The 19,677-nt window shown below is 44.3% G+C and overlaps 1 protein-coding gene across 4 annotated transcripts in view; it reads left to right on the forward strand.

The window, feature by feature from the left end:
* Window positions 1-19,677, forward strand: part of LOC309333435 (vascular endothelial growth factor receptor kdr-like) — a 198,271-nt gene that overhangs the window by 165,946 nt on the left and 12,648 nt on the right. For all 4 annotated transcript variants that reach the window (XM_081846914.1, XM_081846915.1, XM_081846917.1 and 1 more), the window contains 5 exons: window positions 2,559-2,658; window positions 6,770-6,875; window positions 10,320-10,444; window positions 11,897-11,975; window positions 19,287-19,387. In XM_081846914.1, coding sequence (XP_081703040.1) covers window positions 2,559-2,658; window positions 6,770-6,875; window positions 10,320-10,444; window positions 11,897-11,975; window positions 19,287-19,387 — 511 coding nt within the window. The remainder of the gene's footprint in view (window positions 1-2,558; window positions 2,659-6,769; window positions 6,876-10,319; window positions 10,445-11,896; window positions 11,976-19,286; window positions 19,388-19,677) is intronic.

Raw genomic sequence — 19,677 nt, forward strand, 5'->3', positions numbered from 1 at the left:
CTGGGTCTTCCCAATAGGACGCCTGGTGCAAACTAATGACTTCCTAAAAATCACTGCAACCCCCCCTCCCCGCCCACATGACCTGGGTTGCTGTGCGTAAGAGAAACCTGGTGGACAAGCAGCGGCAAGGACAGGCCCATCTGCTTCATCCAACCAAGTCTCTGTTACACATGCCAGGTCAAGTCCTCCATCCATGATCAAGTCATGGATGACAGTGGTCTTATGAATCATTGACCTGGCATTGCACAGCAGCACCTTCAGGTCATGTGGGTATCCCTTGCTGATTCTAGTATCCATCCGGTCAGGACCAGACCCGGTGGCAGGAATAGTCCTCAGACAACGACTAAACCTGCCCCCTCTGTAATGACATGGTCTAGTCTTAGCGTAACTCCTCCTCCTACCCGTGATCACTGAGATCGGTTGCCCCAGTGCATCCCCCCCTGTGGAACATGCCCCAGCCATTTTGTGGGCTGGGGCCCATTCCCCGGCAGCCCTGACCCCTCCCCCTAAGAACAAAATAACACCTTAAACAAACAAACAAACAAAACCAATAAAGCAATACAAACAAAAAACTTTAAAAATTACAAAAACATCAAAATCAAAAAAATTCCCCAAGCCCAACCAAACATCCATCCCACCCCCACCCCCCACATATAAAAAATCCAAAAGAAATTTTTAAAAACATTTTGAAAACACTCTGTGCCCCTCCGGCAGTAACAGCAACTGTCCTAGTGAGGCCTGTCAGGCCCCGCCCTGGGCCAGATGGTAAGTGGCAAGAGCAGGGCCCTCAGGCACTCACTCAGGGGAGTCCTCCTGGGCAGCAAGCAGCAAGCAGTCCTTGTGAGGCTTCAGGCCCCGCCCCAGGCCAGATGGTAAGTGGCAAGAGCATTTAAGCGATCAATAAATTGTTTGAAAAGTTGGCAAGTAGTTGGTTAACATTTTACAATGCAATGTAATCAAAGGGTTGGGGCAATCCTGGTTGCTGTTTGATTTGAGGTGGACTTAAGATTTACCAGGTGTGCAGTGACAGCCCAAGGAGTTGCTTCAGGTTCACTTCCTGACATGTCAGAAGGATTGTATGAATTAGCAATAACTACATACAACACAGATATTTTGTCTAGTTCTAAATCCCCAAAGCATGTTTTTTCACATACAGTAGATAGGTAAGCTTCAGGATCAGGGGTGACTTTGAGAGCACTGGGTTAGACCACTGTGGGAAACAATATGGTGAGCTAGATGATATCCTCCTCGTCCTGATCCATTGGTAGGTTCTTTTGCTCTTTTGTCCTGTAGATGCTTATAGTCAAAAGTAACTTAAGGCACCTGAGGCTAAGCAGGTCAAGGTCTGGTCAGCACCTGGATGGAGGACACAAACTAAGAACCACATTTAGGCTTCCTTGAGTTCCAAAGCTGAAGAAAGGCAGGATGTAAATGTAATAAAATGTACATATGCAAGAATGAATGAATGAAGAGGAAGAAGGCCTGGTTTCCCTTCGTTTTCTGCCTTCAGGCTGTCTCAAGCCAGCAGTTTTATGGGCATCCTGTAAAAAACAAAACAAAAACAAAAAGGGAGATAAAACCTGAAGCATAGTTGAAGAGAGTCATGTTTTTCCCAACACTTGCAATTCTGAAGTGGAATATACTTCCTCGCCCCCACCCTGCTCTGAGGAAATCAAGGTCTATTAGAGAGCTGCTCAGCTTCATTGCACACTTACTTTCTTTGCCCTGACAGTTGTATTAGTCAGGGTGATTTATTTGTGTTCTTTTCGGTTTCCTTGTCATATTAGTTCAGCTGTCATTACTGGAGGCATGGCTCCTGCAGGGTCTTCAAAAGAGAACAAGGTGCAAGCAGCGGGCTGAGGTGGCTTGTCTCTCTAGACATTTTCTATCCAGTACATTTCACATTTCTTTTTATCCCATCAGCCGTTCATGAAACAAGAGCTTGAGCCTATCTTGCCTTAAACTTTTGCTCTTGACCGAGTCTTTTAAGGAGCTGAAGTCGCACAATAGTTTTGCTTGATCGCTGCAAGGAGATGTCTGCATTGACTTCGCATCTATGCATAACTAAGAGGAACTGAATCACCTGCAGGCAACCATCTCATGACATTTCTTTACCTAGTCCCAAGCCATAGATTTTCAGGGAAAATCCATCTGGACAATGGGATACTGGCCGGTCCCACTTATGAGCCCATCCTTTCTATACATAATAGTATGTAGGTCACAAATCTCCTTACCTTATCTCCTTTTTCTGCAATTCAGTGCCACCACATTTGGTGATGGCAACCAGCTTAGACAGCTTAAAAATAATTTGTCTATCAATAATTCTGAGCCATAATTATAAGTGGAGATTTCCGTTTCAGGGTGCTTCCAGATGACCAGTTTATTGAGCTTTCTTCATTATCTGTTTCTAAGGAGATTGGTCCATGTTGGCTATTTAGTTAGCATCCATTCTGATTTCTTTGTAGGGATGCTAGATGGTCTTGCAGGAGATGCAGGCCCTGCTTAAGGCATCTGGCAGAACATTAACTGTCTCTCTGTGTCTGTGTTTATGTCTACAGGAGCGACACCATATCCAGGTGTGCAGATTGATGAGGACTTCTGTCGACGCCTCAAGGAAGGGACAAGGATGAGATCACCAGAATATTCAACTCCAGAAATGTAATTTCATCTCGCATGTCTTTCTTTTCTTCTTTTTAAATGCTTTATTGGTTTTTTTATTTAAAAAACTACAAAACAAAACCATACTGTATTGTTTTTAACACTCGATTGGGAGCTGCCCCGAGTAATAATTATTATTATTATTATTATTATTATTATTATTATTATTATACACAACAATCAACAAAATGATCAACACTCAATATCTATCAATTAATTTTGCTTGTGGACAGCATTATGTATTAACGTGCTTCAGCATATCTGCCTATTCCTTCTGGAATGTTTAGCGTGCCTGCCTTACCCTCTCCCTTCTTCTTCAAGTACTGTGTGGGTTTTTGCCTTCCAGAGCTGCTGCCTGAGTAATGTACTCTGAACAGCTGTTTCACCCAACACCTAGTCCAAAAGCAGTGGTTAGGAAATTATATCTATTCTTTACCATTTGGGGGGGGGGTCCTCCCTTAGAAGTTCTAAAAACAAGTGGGGTGCAAGTTGCTTTTAAATGGACAAGTGGGATTTTTTTTTCATTAAAAACATTTATGTGGACACAGTTATACCATATAAAAGTACTGTAATTTACTATGAAATTGGGAAGATGTGTTCATTCATTCATACAAATGACCTTAGGACCAATTCATACAAGCATTTGGCTTTTAAGAGTGATAAAAAGGGAAGAATGTAGTAACCAGTCTTCCCTCATAAATACCAAGATGTCAGCTTACCTTTCAGTGGTTCAGCTTTCTAGAATGTGGGCAGTCATGACTAGGGCTGGGTGATAACAGCTTTTCAACATTGTGATGTATCACCAGCTTAACATAGCCATGTTGAAAAGGAGCATCATTCAGTCCCAGCCCTGCAAGGCAGTGGGGTGAAACTGCCTCAGTTCCATCCAGCGACAGCACCCAGCACAGGGACAAAGGAGGCAGCCAATGAAAGAAGGTGGCAGGCAAGCCCCACCAGTGATATACTACCAGGTGAAGGCCTTCAGACTGGTCCAGGACAGTGTATTGATACATCATCCAGGCCTAATCATGATCTTAACCTGCAATGCATCATTTTAAAGAGGTTAACATGGGAAGCTACCTTACACCATGTGAGCCTATTGATTCATCAGACTCAGTATTGTCTACAATGACTGGCACGCCTGGAAGAAGCGGACCATTTGGATCCCTTCCAGTCGGGATTCAGGCCTCATCACGGGACTGAAACTGCCTTGGTCGCACTGGTTGATGATCTCCGGCGGGCTAGGGACAAAGGTGAGAGCTGTTTCCTAGTTCTGCTGGATCTCTCAGCGGCCTTTGATACCATCGACCATAACATCCTTCTGGACCATCTTGAGGGGCTGGGAGCTGGGGGCACTGTCATACAGTGGTTCCGCTCCTTCCTCCTGGGCCGTGTTCAGAAAGTGGGGGGGGATGAGTGTTCAGACCCCTGGGCTCTCACTTGTGGGGTGCCTCAGGGTTCTGTCCTCTCCCCCATGCTTTTCAACATTTACATGCAGCCGCTGGGAGAGATCATCAGGGGGTTTGGGCTGGGTGTTCATCAGTATGCGGATGATACCCAGCTCTACCTCTCTTTCAAATCAGAACCAGTGAAGGCGGTGAAGGTCCTGTGTGAGTGTCTGGAGGCGGTTGGAGGATGGATAGTGGCTAACAGATTGGGATTGAATCCTGACAAGACAGAAGTACTGTTTCTGGGGGACAGGAGGCGGGCAGGTGTGGAGGATTCCCTGGTCCTGAATGGGGTGGCTATGCCCCTGAAGGACCAGGTGCGCAGCCTGGGAGTCATTTTGGACTCACAGCTGTCCATGGAGGCACAGGTTAAATCCATGTCCAGGGCAGCTGTGTACCAGCTCCATCTGGTACGCAGGCTGAGACCCTATCTGCCTGCGGACTGCCTCGCCAGAGTGGTGCATGCTCTGGTTATCTCCCGCTTGGACTACTGCAATGCGTTCTACGTGGGGCTACCTTTGAAGGTGACCCGGAAACTACAACTAATCCAGAACACAGCAGCCAGACTGGTGACTGGGAGCAGCCGCCAAGACCATATAACACCGGTCTTGAAAGACCTACATTGGCTCCCAGTATGTTTCCGAGCACAATTCAAAGTGTTGGTGCTGACCTTTAAAGCCCTAAACGGCCTCGGCCCAGTATACCTGAAGGAGCGTCTCCACCCCCATCGTTCTGCCCAGACGCTGAGGTCCAGTGCCAAGGGCCTTCTGGCGGTTCCCTCATTGCAAGAAGCAAAGCTACAGGGAACCAGGCAGAGGGCCTTCTCGGTAGTGGCGCCCTCCCTCTGGAACGCCCTCCCACCAGATGTCAAAGAGAACAACAACTACCAGACTTTTAGAAGACATCTGAAGGCAGCCCTGCTTAGGGAAGCTTTTAATGTTTGATGTATCACAGTATTTTAATATTCTTTTGGAAGCCGCCCAGAGTGGCTGGGGAAACCCAGCCAGATGGGCGGGGTATAAATAATAAATTATTATTATTATTATTATTATTATTATTATTATTATAAGCTATCCAGGATTTCAGGCAGGAGTCTTTCCCAGCCCTACCTGGGATGACAGAGGTTGAACCTAGTATCTTCTACATGCAAAGTATGCCTTATTACACAAACTTCCTTTTTGAAGATGTGGGTGACATTTGCTCACAGGGACCTTTTCTGTTCTCCAGCTATTCTCAAAGATTATAGACAGGGGCTCTGAGATTATATCTGCATGCTCCATTAGTACCTGGAGTGAAGCTCATCAGGCCCTGGAGATCTGAATTCATTTAAAGTAGCTAGGTGTTCCCTTACCGCTTCTTTTCCTATCTTCGGCTGCAGCTCCCTCCTTGCATCATTAATTTTATTATCATCAGGTTGAGAACTGCTTTTCTGGAAGTGACAAAAGAGGCAAAGGAGGTGCTGAGCTGCTCTGGCTTCTCTCTGTCCCCCAATAGCATTTCTCCCTCTCCTCCATCCAGAGGACGTACTACTTGCTTATTCTTCCTCTCTCCTCAAACATAGCCAAAGAAACCTTTTATATTTTTTTTAACCTCTCTTGCAAGCCTGAGTTCGTTCTGCACTTTAGCCTGCCTGAACTTCTGCCTTCAAGTGTTGGCTACTCATGTATATGCTTCCTTTCGTGCTTTTCCATTTATCCATTCCCTAGACATGCCCTTCTTAAATCTCCACTCATCTGTGAGCACCTTATGCAATTATACTGGTTTCTTTAGATGCCTCCCACTTTTTCTTTCTTGGAATTGTCTGCTTTTGTGTCTTCAGTATTTCACCTTTAAGAAATTAGCATCCATCTTCGACTCCTTTCTCCTTGAGTATTTCTGATCATGGTATCTCACCCAGTAGTATCTTCAGCTTTTTGAAATTGACCTTCTTATAGTCCATAGTGCGTGTCTGACTACACTCAGCTTTCCCTTGTCTCTGTATCATGAAACCCAAGAGGACATGATCACTTCCTCCCAAGATTCCCTGTACTTCCACTTTGTTGATCTGTTCCTCCCTGTTGGTGAGGACCAGATCCAAGATAGATTTCCCCTTTGTTGCTTCTTCCACCTTCTAGGAAATGAAATTGCTATTGAAGCAGATGAGGAATTTGTTGGACTTTACATTTTTGGCAGAGTTTGAGTTCCAACAGATAAATAAATCTTTATTGCAGTCCAAAGACCCATAGAACAATTTCAGAACAAAATACAGTTAAGACAGCCCATCACAAAAGAGAGAGAAACCGAGGCCGTCATTTTGTTATGTCTCAAGCATGATGATCTTCGTTTCTTTTAACTTCTGGAAGAAACTTTGCCACGGCCAATGTAATATCATTGGACCTGTCATCCAAAATATATTTGGGTAGTTGAAGTCTCCCATTACTACTGTACCACTCCTTTCTGAATTTTTGGTAATCTGCTCTAGAAAAGCATCACTCAGGTCTGCAATGGGGAACGAAACAAAAACCAAAAACACATGCTCAGACACAGACCTTGAAAGCGTGGCACAAAAGGAAGTAGGGACAAGCCCTTATACCAACTTTCAGATGGTGACAGGAAGAGAAAAGATAACATTACAAGTGAATAAGAACTGTTGATGTTTAAAGCTCAATTCTCTTTTCTTGTAGCTACAAGACCATGCTGGATTGCTGGCATGGAGTGCCGACAGAGAGGCCCACCTTCTCCGAACTTGTGGAACGTTTAGGAGACTTGCTGCAGGCAAATGTTCAACAGGTAAAGTTCGGGGAAATCTATCTTGTTTCAAGTTGAATCAATGTGTGCAGAGCTTGTGTGCTTTTGCTGAAATAAGGGACCTTACATTAAACAAGTTTGTTAAAGGTTGCATCATAGCGGAAAATACAGAGCAAATGTTGAATGGGCACAATATATCTCATGCTCACAGATCCCGTTGTAGCCATGCATGACCAGCAAAAAAAATCATGTCCAATCATTGAAAGCCTAATTTGTCTCCCTAGATAAACAATATGCATATTTTTAATTAGTTTTCAACATCCAGAAAGTGACAACCTTGTTTCTCCTTAGATATGTAGCTTGGACACAGACATATATCCGGTGTCCTAAACTCATCATTGCTTTCAAGGGCTTTAACATAAAAGGCTTTGTGTCCCACAAAGGCAATTACATAATTGCCTGCTTCACAATAGCTTGATCAACCTTTTATTTCTGCTTTTAGAGCCGAGCTGTTATGTAACCTTCAGTATCTTGGTTTTCAGTTCTCCCTTTTCACTTGGCGAAACGAATCAGTGAAGCTCAGTTGATGGAGACCTAGTTTGCCATGTGGGGGTGGGGGTGGGGAGTATAATTTGTGTGTTCCAAACATAACCAAGGAGAACAAGAAAGAAAAGATGATGTTAAGGAACAATAAAAATAAAAGTAGGTGAAGAGGGGAGTGGCAGAATTGAAAATTCTTTGTGGCGTGATGTAGTGGTTAGAGGACCAAACTAGGACTTGGGGGGACCAGGGTTTAAATCCCCGCTGAGCCATTGTTATTGCTATTATTTATTAAATTTGCATACCACCATTCGTCCAAAGAACAAAGAAAGGTTCACAACATAAAAATACCAAATGAGAACACAAAATAGATAATCGAACAGAAACTGAAACTGAATAGAGATCCTGGGCCTGTTGCTGCCTCTCAGCCTAGCCTACCTCACAGGGTTGTTGTGGGGATTAAATGAGGGAGAGAACTATGTGCCCCACCTTGAGCTCCTTAGAACAAAATGTAGCAACACTGATGTACAGATATCCTGAGACATGTCTTCTGGGAAGCTCATCTAACACAGCCTGCACCATCCTGGTAGCCTCCAGATGTTTGTGACCGTAACTTCCATCAGCCTTGTGCCCTGGCTTGGGCTGATGAGAGCTGTTGTCAAAAAAACGTTCAGAGACACCTAGTTGGCAAAGCCTGGTCTAGCTCCTTTATTTTGACCCCCTTGGAGGATATGGGTATGGCTATGTAAAGAATACTCAACGAAACTAACACATTGAAAAGGGGCATAAGAGATGATGATATAGTGGACTAGGTATCTTTGCTGTGTTTCTGTATTTTGATCTTTTAGTAGTTACCGTATTTTTCGCTCCATAGGGCGCACCTGACCATAGGGCGCACCTAGTTTTTAGAGGAGGAAAATACGGAAAAAAATATTCTGAATAAAATGTTGCACTAAACTATTTAAAGCAGCAATGTGGGCGGCTCCTGTCCGCTTTGCTGCTTTAAATCGAGCCTCAGAGGAGGGTAGGAAGGGGAACCACGGCTTATCCAAGTCCAGTTAATAATGCTGAGCCAGACTTATGGCCATCGAGATTAGCCTGGCCGTCTCAGTGGAAATCTGGGGAGGCTGGGGTGGACTTTCAGTGGTCAAAGTGTGGTTGTGTCTTCCTGCCCGGCATCTATTTCCTGCCGTCTTTCCCCCCTGCACCCCCGCACCCTGCTTTGAGGGAAGGAAGAGGAGCCATGGATCCTCTGCTCGCAATTGCAGTAGATTCCCTCCACTTTGAAGCAGGAAAGTGGGAGAGGAGCTGCTGACACGAGTGTAAGCTGCTCCCTTCCCACTTTGCTGCTTCAAAGCAATCACGGAGGAGGGAATCCGCTGCAGCCGTCAGCAGCGGAGGATCCATGGTCCCTTTCCTTCCCTCCTCCGTGATTGCTTTGAAGCAGGAAAGTAGGAGAGGAGCTGCTTACAGGAGTGTAAGCTGCTCCCCTCCCACATTGCCGCTTCAAAGGGAGCCCGGGAGGAGGGAATCTACTGCAGCTTCCCCCACCTCCCGCAGAAGCCTCACGCTCTTTAAAGGGGCTGCGCGGCTTCTCCTGGCTTTTCTGGGAGGTGGGGGGATTCCCCCACCTTGTAGAAAAGCCCGCAGGAGCCGCGCAGCCTTTAAAGGGGGCGCCGCTCTTGGGGGCTTTTCCCCGAGGAGGGAGAAGGGAGTGATGAGGCCAGTCAGTCCCTTCTCCCTCCTGGGGAAAAGCCCGCAAGAGCGCATGAAGCTTGTGTGCGGCTCTTGGGGGCTTTTCCCGCCTGCCTCCCCCCTGCATTCGCTCCATAGGATGCACACACATTTTCCCTTGCTATTTAGGAGGGGGAAAGTGTGTCCTATGGTGCAAAAAATACGGTACTATGTTAGTTCTTTTAGATTTATATAATGATGTTTGGGAAGATGTTATTTAATTCTTCTGTGCTGCTTTATAACATGAACTTTTCAAAATATGTTTTGTATTTTTGATGATTTTTTTTTTTAGAATGCTGTAAACCCCTTAGAGCCATTTTCAAAGTATGTGGCAATGGATAAATTACCTAAATAAATAGATATATAAGTGATCACTACTCATTTTATTGATCCAGATTTCACACACACACAAAAAAACATACCATAATAGAACTGCAGACTTTTCAAATATCTCAGGGCAGGGTTTGTGTGTGGTTTTTGGGAAAAAGATTTTATTTATTTGGAAAATACTTTTACATGTATCATAATTGCACTTAGCAGAAATTGAACTACCGTTTCTGTAATTAACTTATTGGTATCAGAAAGAAGAAGATAAACATTTCCATCAGTCTTCCAAGATTCAAAGTGATCAGTGGATTGATCAACTATTTGGTGTTGTTAAAATTGCAAAACAATGAAACATAGATTACTGTATCATTTAGGTCTGAACCACAGGGACATAACCTGTTAATATAAGATAACTCCTTAAATCTTCCATCAAGGAGAACTGAGGGCATAACATTAAAATGTGCAAGAGGGTGCTCCAGTTCTGCTAATATTTGCCTTGAAAATTGTTATAGGAAATGCCAAATGACAGAGATGAGCAAATCTTTTTAGCTACTGAAAGTAAGTGTCAAATTCGTTATTTTTGTCTTCCTGATCAAGGCTTTGAGCTGGGAGACCCAAAACTAAATCTCAGCTCTCTAGGTAGCCTTAGATCACCTCAGAGACGAGAGGCTAGTCAAAAGCCCTAAACCCTAATCATGCTGCTGCATTGCCAATACATTCACAGTAGTTTCATAGAAAAATGAAAGAAAGACGCAAAACTCCAGAGGGTTTCTGGGATAGGCAACCTGCTAGAAACCAACTCAGCAGAATGTGACAGTCACTAATGTCTGAAGCCAAGTAAGAAAAATGAATCCCTTGTTTTCTTCTTGATTATGAAATATGTAGGATGGGAAAGACTACATCCCACTGAACATTACATTGTGCCCAGATGGAGATTCCAAACCCAAAATCAGCATCCTTGAAGAGAATGTGAAGAAGGGTTTTCATCGCTGGAGTACACTGGAAGCCTAGTAAGGATTTTGTAAAATAATCATAATGATTCTTCCTTCTCTTTGGGGTTTGGGAGAAGGCTGCTGCTGTTTCTAAGCTTTTGCTAACAGGAGGGTAAAGCCAGTGGTTTGTTTGCTGTTCCGGGACGGAAACGGATTCATGTAAGAGGTCCAGGGTAGCCTGCAGAATCTCAGCAAATAGATAATACAGCATCTATATATCTTTACCAGCAAAAAGGCATCATTATCACAGGCAAGCAGAGGCAGTGGCTCCATTGCAGGAGGACATGGCTGTGAGTTAGGGGGACAGCAATGCATCTCTTGGCAACAATTGTATTTCTTCTTAAAGAAGATGGCAAGGTGCAGATGGAGAACCTTTTTCAGGCCAGAGCAAGACTAGTGAGAGGTGCAGCCAGGGGAGAATCCTAAGGGAATAGAGAATAGAGAGAGTTGGAAGACCACATTTGGCTATTAGGCCTGAGGTTCCTGACCCTGATGTAGGAGACAATAAAGCGATATGTTCAGGAATACAGTGGATGGTAGAGCCTCCCCTCTCCCCTGCTGACTTGGTTTTCTGGAGGGGTCATTTTTGCCCCTTCCATAGCAGTCATGCCATTTGCTGGTTATTTCCTTCATCCTCCATAATGTATCATTCTCCTGTATTCATAATCATGTTACCTGCATAGCCCTGTTCTGGGTTCTGTTTTTTGACACCTTTGTTTGCTTGTTTGTTAATATATTTATATTCTTTATTGAAATATAAAAAGTAATGTGTATGTAATTGTTAAGTGAAATATAAATATTGAAATATAAAAAGTAATGTGTATGTAATTGTTAAGTGCACAGGATAAAATAAAACGTGAAAAAAGGAGGGAAAGCGAAAACGGGGGGGAAGATAACAACCATATACAATACGAAACAAGAACAGAACTTATAAACATTACAAGATTGTTATTGTAGTTAACCTACATTTAACCTAATACAGCATTTATAGAAATTAATTCCAAATATCATTAAATTTGTCCATGGGAAGTCTATGTTTATAGGCAATTTTTTCATGTGTTGTGAGTTTGTACATATCTTCTATCCATTCATTGAAGGGACCTGCATTTTAATTTTAATTTAGAGCATTACAGAAACCTGAAAAAGAGAGGGTAGGCTGTGGAGATTTTTTCTTTCTTTCTAATTTTACCTCCAAACTATTTTTTGGGCTGGTGGCTGTTATTTCCATATTCCATGCAACTGAGGCTAGGTGCTAGAACAACTTTGTTGAGGCCACACAGCAACTGCACAGGTGAGTCCTAAGTTTTGGGGGACCAGCTCCAGCATTCTCCTTGTGTTGTGATTGTGTTGTGGCTCAACAAAAACGATTCAGTACACATGTGCCTGAAAGCAGCTGTTGTTTTCATCTTTCCACCACACAATAAAGAACTGAAAGTCCATGACTGAATCTCTCATTCTCCTTGTTTTCAGTATTAACCCCAAGAATCGGCCACTCAGTGTGAAAACATTTGATGAGGTGTCAGTGAAGAAAGAAAAAAGATTGCATGAGGTAAGCTTGGGCCAAATGCTTTCTTCCCCACAATGCATCTCTGTGCTTCCTTGCTCCTCCCAGTCTCTCTCTTGGAAAGCAGCACTGAACCATCCACCAGAACGTCAGGGTAGAAACACTTCTCTATCCCGCTGCCCACTTTTTTGTCAGCATCCATCTGTTTCAAGAGACAATGGTGTGTGCCTCTGGAGGTAAAGTCAAACCACTGCACTAGCAGAACTGAAGTGATCTCCCCAGGATGCAAGCCTGAGCAGTGTGCAAGACTATCCATTGGCTACTAGCCATGATGACTGCAATCCACCTCCACTGTTGGTAGCAGTGTACCTCTGGACACCAGTTGCTAGGATTCTCAAATGGCAAGAGAGCATTATGCTCATGTCCCATTACAGGCTTCTCATTGGCATCTGGTTGGCTACTATGATGACAAAAGCTGGACTAGATGGTGTGATCCAGCAGGGCTCCTTCTTGGATTCTTAAACAAGTCTTTGCTGAAAGTACATTATTGTGGGCAGAGGTGAGCCTCTCAGTTGGTGTCATTGCCAAAAAGGCAACGTTAAAACAGAAGCCTGTTGAAATAGCATGTGATGGGGGAGAGAGACCCAACAAGCTGGCCATCCCTGAACTGAATGGCTGTTAGGTTTCTTTCACTATTTGGCATCTATAGTTATGAATACCTATCAATTTCCAAACAAGAGCTTGCATCTTTTCTCATTGGTGACATCTATCTTTTCTCATTTTGTTCTGCAAGCTGCTTCATAAAGAGAGATAGTTTTTAACTGAAACACTTTAATGGTAACATCTGTCTTTGCTTTTAGATCAAGGTGACATTTTAAAATAATGGTGCTGCTAATGAGCTCTGAATTGCTTTGGGACTCTTGCCCAGCCAAGCCCTCGCGCCAGTCCATTAGATGACTTACATGAGGATTAGTATCAGTGCAACAAGTCAAAATAATTCAGTATGCTTGATTCAAAGAGTTGCTTGGGAAGGTTCAAAGTGCAGGCTTAGGCTCTTTTCTCCCTTTGCTTGTGTTATTTTTAGTGTTCATCGAACTGGATTGTCCTTAAGAGAAAACAGTCTTGCTATCAGACTGGCTGAAATCAATAAGAAGACTCCCAAAATCATTACCAAACTCTGGATAGAAAGCAGAGTAGTTGTAGGCAAGAGTCAGATGTTATGGAGTTTGTACAGCTACCACCAGATACTGCAGCCTTACCTCTTCCCCTTCTCTCTTCCCGAGAAGCATCTAGCAATACAGAAATGTGAGGTGTGACATCATTGTGTTCTGAGTTTCCTTGCACCTCTTCCCTGGAACTGGAGTGGGAACACTCAGAAGTGCAGTGATATTGCATCATACATTTGGGATTGCCATATGTTACCAGTAGTGACTGGTGTGGTGGGGGTGTTGCCCTTGTGGTAAAGGTAAAGGACCCCTGATAGTTAAGCCCAGTTGCGAACGACTCTGAGGTTGTGGAGCTCATCTTGCTTTACTGGCCGAGGGAGCTGATGTTTGTCTGCAGACAGCTTCCGGGTCATGTGGCCAGTATGACTAAGCCGCTTCTGGCGAAACCAGAGGAGCGCACGGAAATGCCGTTTCCCTTCCCACTGGAGCGGTACCTATTTATCTACCTGCACTTTGATGTGCTTTCAAACTGCTAGGTTGGCAGGAACAGGGACCGAGCAATGGGAGCTCACCCCGTCACGGGGATTCGAACCACCAACCTTCATTGGCAAGCCCTAGGCTCTGTGGTTTAGACCACAGCACCACCCACACCCCTGCATAATTCCTAGATGAGCACAGGTTGCCTATATGATTGAAGACTTAACCACATTTACCTATTGCCCTGCTCTTTCCAGCAGGTGGTGTTGGGCTTTTTGTCCTGGAGCCATGCCTGTGGAAACCTGCTCTTTAAAGCTGAATCAGAGCAAATATCAGTTCGGGTTTTCTGTAGATTGACATTAGCTCCGATTCAGCTTTAAGGAGCAGGTTTTCACAGGGAAAGCTCCACGAGGGGGGGGTGGGCACTCAAACACAAAGCTTTTCAGTGCAGACCTGCCTAGAAAGAGTGGAGCAAAAGACAAGTGTGAATAAGACCTGAGGCTCTGGATGATGCAGGAGCAGGAGCACTGCATTGCTTCTGCTTGTCACCGTCCTGCCCCAGCCCATCTAAGCAAACTGCAGTGACACTGGCCTGGGGAGAGCAGCTCTACTCCACCCTATTGGCTGCTATGTGGTTAAATTTAGAGACTGCTTTGCACCATAAAGCATATAACACAAGCTCTAGTGAAATTGATACGGCAAACTCTAAAGTGATAAAACCAGCCACACAAACTCTAGAAACAACCAAACTATTTCATCAACTATAAAAGTGATTTTACATAAATGACTGAGTTACATCCCTGGGATAGCCTTACTAAACAAACATGTCTTTAGTAGGCACCTAAACATCATCAGGGTTGCTAATAACAACATTTCTTGGGAAGGTGATTGAAAGGGCTGTGGCAGGGCAGCTCTAGGCATTCTTGGATGAAACTTATTGTCCAAACCCATTTCAATCTGGTTTCAGACTTGGTTTTGACACCGAGTCAGCCTTGGTCACCCTGGTGGATGATCCCTCTCTCAGGAGAGGGACAAGGGGACTACAACCTTGCTTCTTTTGCCTGATATTTTCTCAGCTTTTGATACCTCCAACCACAACATCCTCCTGTGAGATTAGTGTTTAACAGCAGTTACAGTCCCACCTGCAGGACTGTTCATTGGCCAGTTGGTATTTATGTTATGGGGTACCATTCTGTCCCCAGTGCTATTTATCATCTATATGAAGCTTTTGAGAATGGTCATTAGGGAAGTGGAGGAAAGTGTCATCAGTATGCTGATGGCATGCAGCTCTGTATCTCCATAACATCCAAATCAGGAGTAGCCATGCAGCCTCTGGACTAGTGTCTGGCCACAGCTGGATGAGAGCCAATAAACCTGTTTTTAACATGTGAAGTGCTAAACAACTTGGGACCAGGATATCTATGGGACCACCTTGCCCACTATATTCCTGCCCAGCAACTGCACTCCTCGGATCGGGCACTTTGGAGAGTACCATATGCCCCAGAAGTGTGCTTAGCCTGTACTAGAAATTGAGCTTTTAGTGTTGCAGCTCCAGCTCTCTGGAATTGGTTACCAGTCAAAATTAGACAGGCGACTGTTGCAGGCAAGGCAGGAGTCATCATCTAGGTCAGTACTGTCTGTGGGGCCTGCACACGGATTGGCAGAAGCTCTCTAGCAAAGTGTCTTCCCCAGCCCCTATCTTGACTTGGTGGGTTTAAGCCTGAGACCTTCTGCATGCAAAGCAGATGCTCTACTGCTGATGTTGCATTAGCTACATCTGTGTGTCATTAGCTGAAGGCTTGGGACTTTCTGAACACAAAATTGTCAGTGTGTGGGGGGGGCAATTCAGACCATAGTGTGGGAGATAGGAGGCTTGATAACTCTTCCCTTGCTGACAGTACTGGCCTAGTTGGAAGTGGCTTCCTGTATCATAATTTAGTAACGCACCTGTTACAAATATATCTGCCTGTGTGTTGTGTGCATATAAATAGTCATTGCTCTTCATCATGTTTTTTCATAATGAATTATTTTATAATTCACAGTGTCCTTAGAAGAGAGTAGTAGAGGAGATGCATTTATCAGTTCATAAGCTGTCATAAGAGCCTGCTGAGTCAGGCCAGGGGGGCTTTCACAGGATGCCCACAAGCGGGAACAGAGAGTAACAGCACTCTCTGCTTCTGCAGTTTCTAGCAGCTAGTATTCAGAAACATGCTGCCTCTGACAGTGGAACATAACCAGCACAGTTAGTACCCATTGATAGCCCTATCACCCATGAATTTGTTATTCCCATTTCAAAGCCATCCAAGTTGGTGTCTTATTTTCTTTCTTGGTTAGGATTGCAGTGTGCAAGTAATTTTTAATAATAATAAATTAAATTAAAAAGTGACCATCCTGATCACAGCAACTTCAGGTCTTCCAGGGCCAGAATACGTAGAAATGTGTTTTGCCGGGGTCAGTTTCTGACACTTTGTTGGATGCTGCCCTCCAGTGCTCTGCAATGCATAGAAAACCTGAACAGGAAGATCAGAGACAGACGCCTTCCTGGGCATATTTTGCAACACAGATTGCAGGCACAGGGAGCAAAGGGGGGTTAATGTCCCCGCTACCCTTTGTGTGGTCAAGTGTGTGTAAGGGAAACCCTGCGCCCAAGGCAGAACTGTCAGTATAAAAGTCATTTGTCATTTGGCCCTCTGTACAGCCAGCAAAAAAAATTGAGATCATTCTGATTGCCATTGCAGCCTGAACACATGTTTTTATTTCTCTCATTGCAACTGTAAAGAATATATTGAACTTGTCAAAACCATACAAGCAGTGGAAAACCATAATTATAGCCGCTGCAGTAAATAAGATACAAATTTTGATAAGGTACCCGCTAACCAATTGCCCTTCCTTGGCAAATGAAAGTAATAAGAAAAACCGTGCTGGATCAGGACAAGGACCCCCTCCTTTTCTCACAGTGGCCAAACAAGTGTTGTGGGAAGCACAAAAGAAGGATCCAGATGCAACAGCACTCTTCCCACCTGTGACTCTCAGAAACTGGTATTTAGAGGAATTTCACCTCTGACTGTGGACGCAGAGCATCAGCCTTGTGGCTGGTAGCTGCTGATAGCCTTGTCCTGTATGAATCTGTCTAATCCTCTTTTAAAGCCATCCAAGTTGGTGCCCATCACTATCTGTTAAAGAAATAGAAGCAGTTTTGGCTTGTGGGGACCTCACCTAAATGGAAGTGACACTAATTAGCCTCTATCCACAGCTACCCAACTCTTTCATAACAGGCTTTAAAACAGAGATGGGAAACCTCTGGGCTAGGTCTCCCTATTTGGCCCTCAGGATGCTCCCCAGTTCACCCCCTCTTGGCATCCCTGCTCCTGCTTTTGCTTGGTTGTAATGTGTGATAATGCTTTTTGATTGCTTGGATAGAGATAAGTGGGAGGGGGGTATAGAAAGCTTTGGCTTTTGCATGGCTGGAATGTAGCTTACTGTGCAAAGGTAAGAATTACGTCTATTGATTGGACCCAGTTCTGCCTCAGCCACTAGCATGTGGCCCCTCCAAAGGTTGTTCACAATGGAATGTGGCCCTTGGACTGGAAAAGTTTTCCCACTCCTGCTTTAAACAGTAACACCCCCCCCCCCAGAGAAATCCCTCTTGCTAAACATACCCAGGATTTAATACATGGGAAAGCCAAATGAATCAAAGAAAAGCATCTTTGCTTTTTATATAATTAGCCACCCTCACTATACCATCTGTGTACGTTAATTTTATATGGTTTTTAAAACTTGCCTCTTCCCCTCACCCCAGCATTATCTTCATAAAACTAAGAGAGGAAATAATTTACAGGCTAACTGCAGAGTGCCAGCATTATAAATGAAACTGCAGCCAGCTGTAAGCCAGGTGGCTGAGAATGGGGAGGTTAAGCCATTTCTCTGCCAAGAATATCCTTGAATTTAAAATAGAGAGTGGGCTCTCTAATCACATGAGTAGATCTGTCTTAAAACCAGTGGGGCACTACCATTCTGAAGAAATGCTTTCTCCGTGGAAGTATTTAAACCTAGCTTTCCTCTCATTCATAAGACCCCCCCTCCCATCTCAGATCAATTCACTGAATGAATGCATGGATACATAAGGGGTCACTGGTGGGTTCCCAGCTGAGCTGCAGTCTCACAGATGTGCCGTTTATGTTGACAGGTGTCTCCATATGTCATCCTGTACACATGTGCAAAGAAATACGCATGGTTTCAGCAGCTCAGAAATGTTGTTGTGTCACAAAACTCATTACAGTCACTTATATGAACTACAAGACTATGTGGGGAAAGGGCTATGCTTTGTACGCAGAATGTCCCAAGTTCAATATGGCATCTCTAAGTAGTGCTGGTAATGCCCCCCCCAAAAAAAACCAGAAATCCTGAAAAAAGCAATTGGTCTGTGTAGACTAGGGATAGCCAACGTGGTACCCTCTAGATGTTATGAACCACAACTCTCATCAGCCCCACTCATCCTCTCCAGTGATCAAGGATGATGAGAGTTGGATTCCACATCTGGAGAGTCTTGTGTCTGATGTAGACAAGGCAGAATGATATAGGCCAATGGTATTGAGTCAGTATAAAACAGCTTGCTTTGTGGTTAAGTATGCCGATCAAAAGGTCAGCGGTTCAAATCCCTGTGGTGTGGTGAGCTCCCTTTGCTCGGTCCCTGCTCCTGCCAACCTAGCAGTTTGAAAGCACATCAAAGTTCAAGTAGATAAATAGGTACCGCTCCGACGGGAAGGTAAACGGCGTTTCCGTGCACTGCTCTGGTTCGCCAGAAGTGGCTTAGTCATGCTGGCCACATGACCCAGAAGCTGTACGCCAGCTCCCTTGGCCAATAAAGCGAGATGAGCGCCGCAACCCCAGAGTCGGCCACGACTGGACCTAATGGTCAGGTGTCCCTTTACCTTTACCTATGCTCCTTGGACAAGGGACTGACTTTTGACAGAAGCATTTAGGGCCAAACTAGAAATGTGACACAGGACACCTGTGATCAGGATCTCTCTCACTCGTTTTCTCTTTTACCAATTAACATCCCCACATGGCTCCTTTGAATATGATGGGCTTGGCACCTTACGCACTGGTATTTTTCCCTTCGTGGTGCCAACTGGTGCTTGGGATGTGTTGATTTACTTTGGGGAAATGACCTGAAAGAGTCGATCCAAAACCTAAAAAAACCTTACCTACTACTTCAATCTTCACAGGAATTATGCAGATCTCCCAATTAGTTTAAAAATAAAATAAAGCAAGCAAGCTGGAAAACCTAATCATGGGAATTCTGCATTGCCTGGCTTTGCTGGCTGGGACTGATGGGAACTGTAGTCCAGACATCTGGAGGGCACCAGGTTAGAGAAGCCAGGCCTCAATATTTGGTGGTTCCCTAACCATGTGCTTAATGGACCCTCCATAAACAAGGCTTGTGAAGCCTCCTGTGGTTCTGATGGTGTCATCACTAAGGGAAGAAAAGCTGTTTGCATTACAAAAATTCTAGAGGGGTGGAACTCTGCTTGGAATGGTTCAAAAATTGAACAGCTGGTGTTGGATTCACTTCCTTCTGCTTTTTCTGCCACTGCCAGGCTGCATTTGCTATGAATCCAACCCTCCCTCCAGATTGTATTTTGAGCTTGAAGGAGCTGTACAGCCCTCAGTTAGAAGAAGCTAAAGCTTTTGTGTTTTTTTCCTTCTTTAGGAATGCGAGTCAGATAGCGGGATGGTGCTGACTTTGGATGAAATGAAAAGCCGGAAGAGATTGGAGATTCGTTCTTGGCCTTATGGAATCATGGCTCTGGCGTAAGTACCCCTGGATGAATACATATTAGTTGATACTGGCCTGGTGTGCTTATCCATGGTTTATTTGGGATAACTGTGGTTTGTTTGGATGTGCAAACTCAACCCAGCAGAGTAGCCATGGTTTATTTTCTGCAAAATTTGTGATATATAGGAATGGTTTTGTTGTTGGCTTATGAACCATGGCTTGTTTTAACTACGTTTTAGTATTATGTCCAAATCCTTACTTAACCATGGTTTGTTTGGCCACCCCACCACAAACACTCTCATGAGGCAAACCAACAAACCAAGCT

This window comes from Podarcis erhardii (assembly GCF_964252035.2).
Source record: "Podarcis erhardii genome assembly, chromosome: Z".
NCBI classification, from domain to species: domain Eukaryota; kingdom Metazoa; phylum Chordata; class Lepidosauria; order Squamata; family Lacertidae; genus Podarcis; species Podarcis erhardii.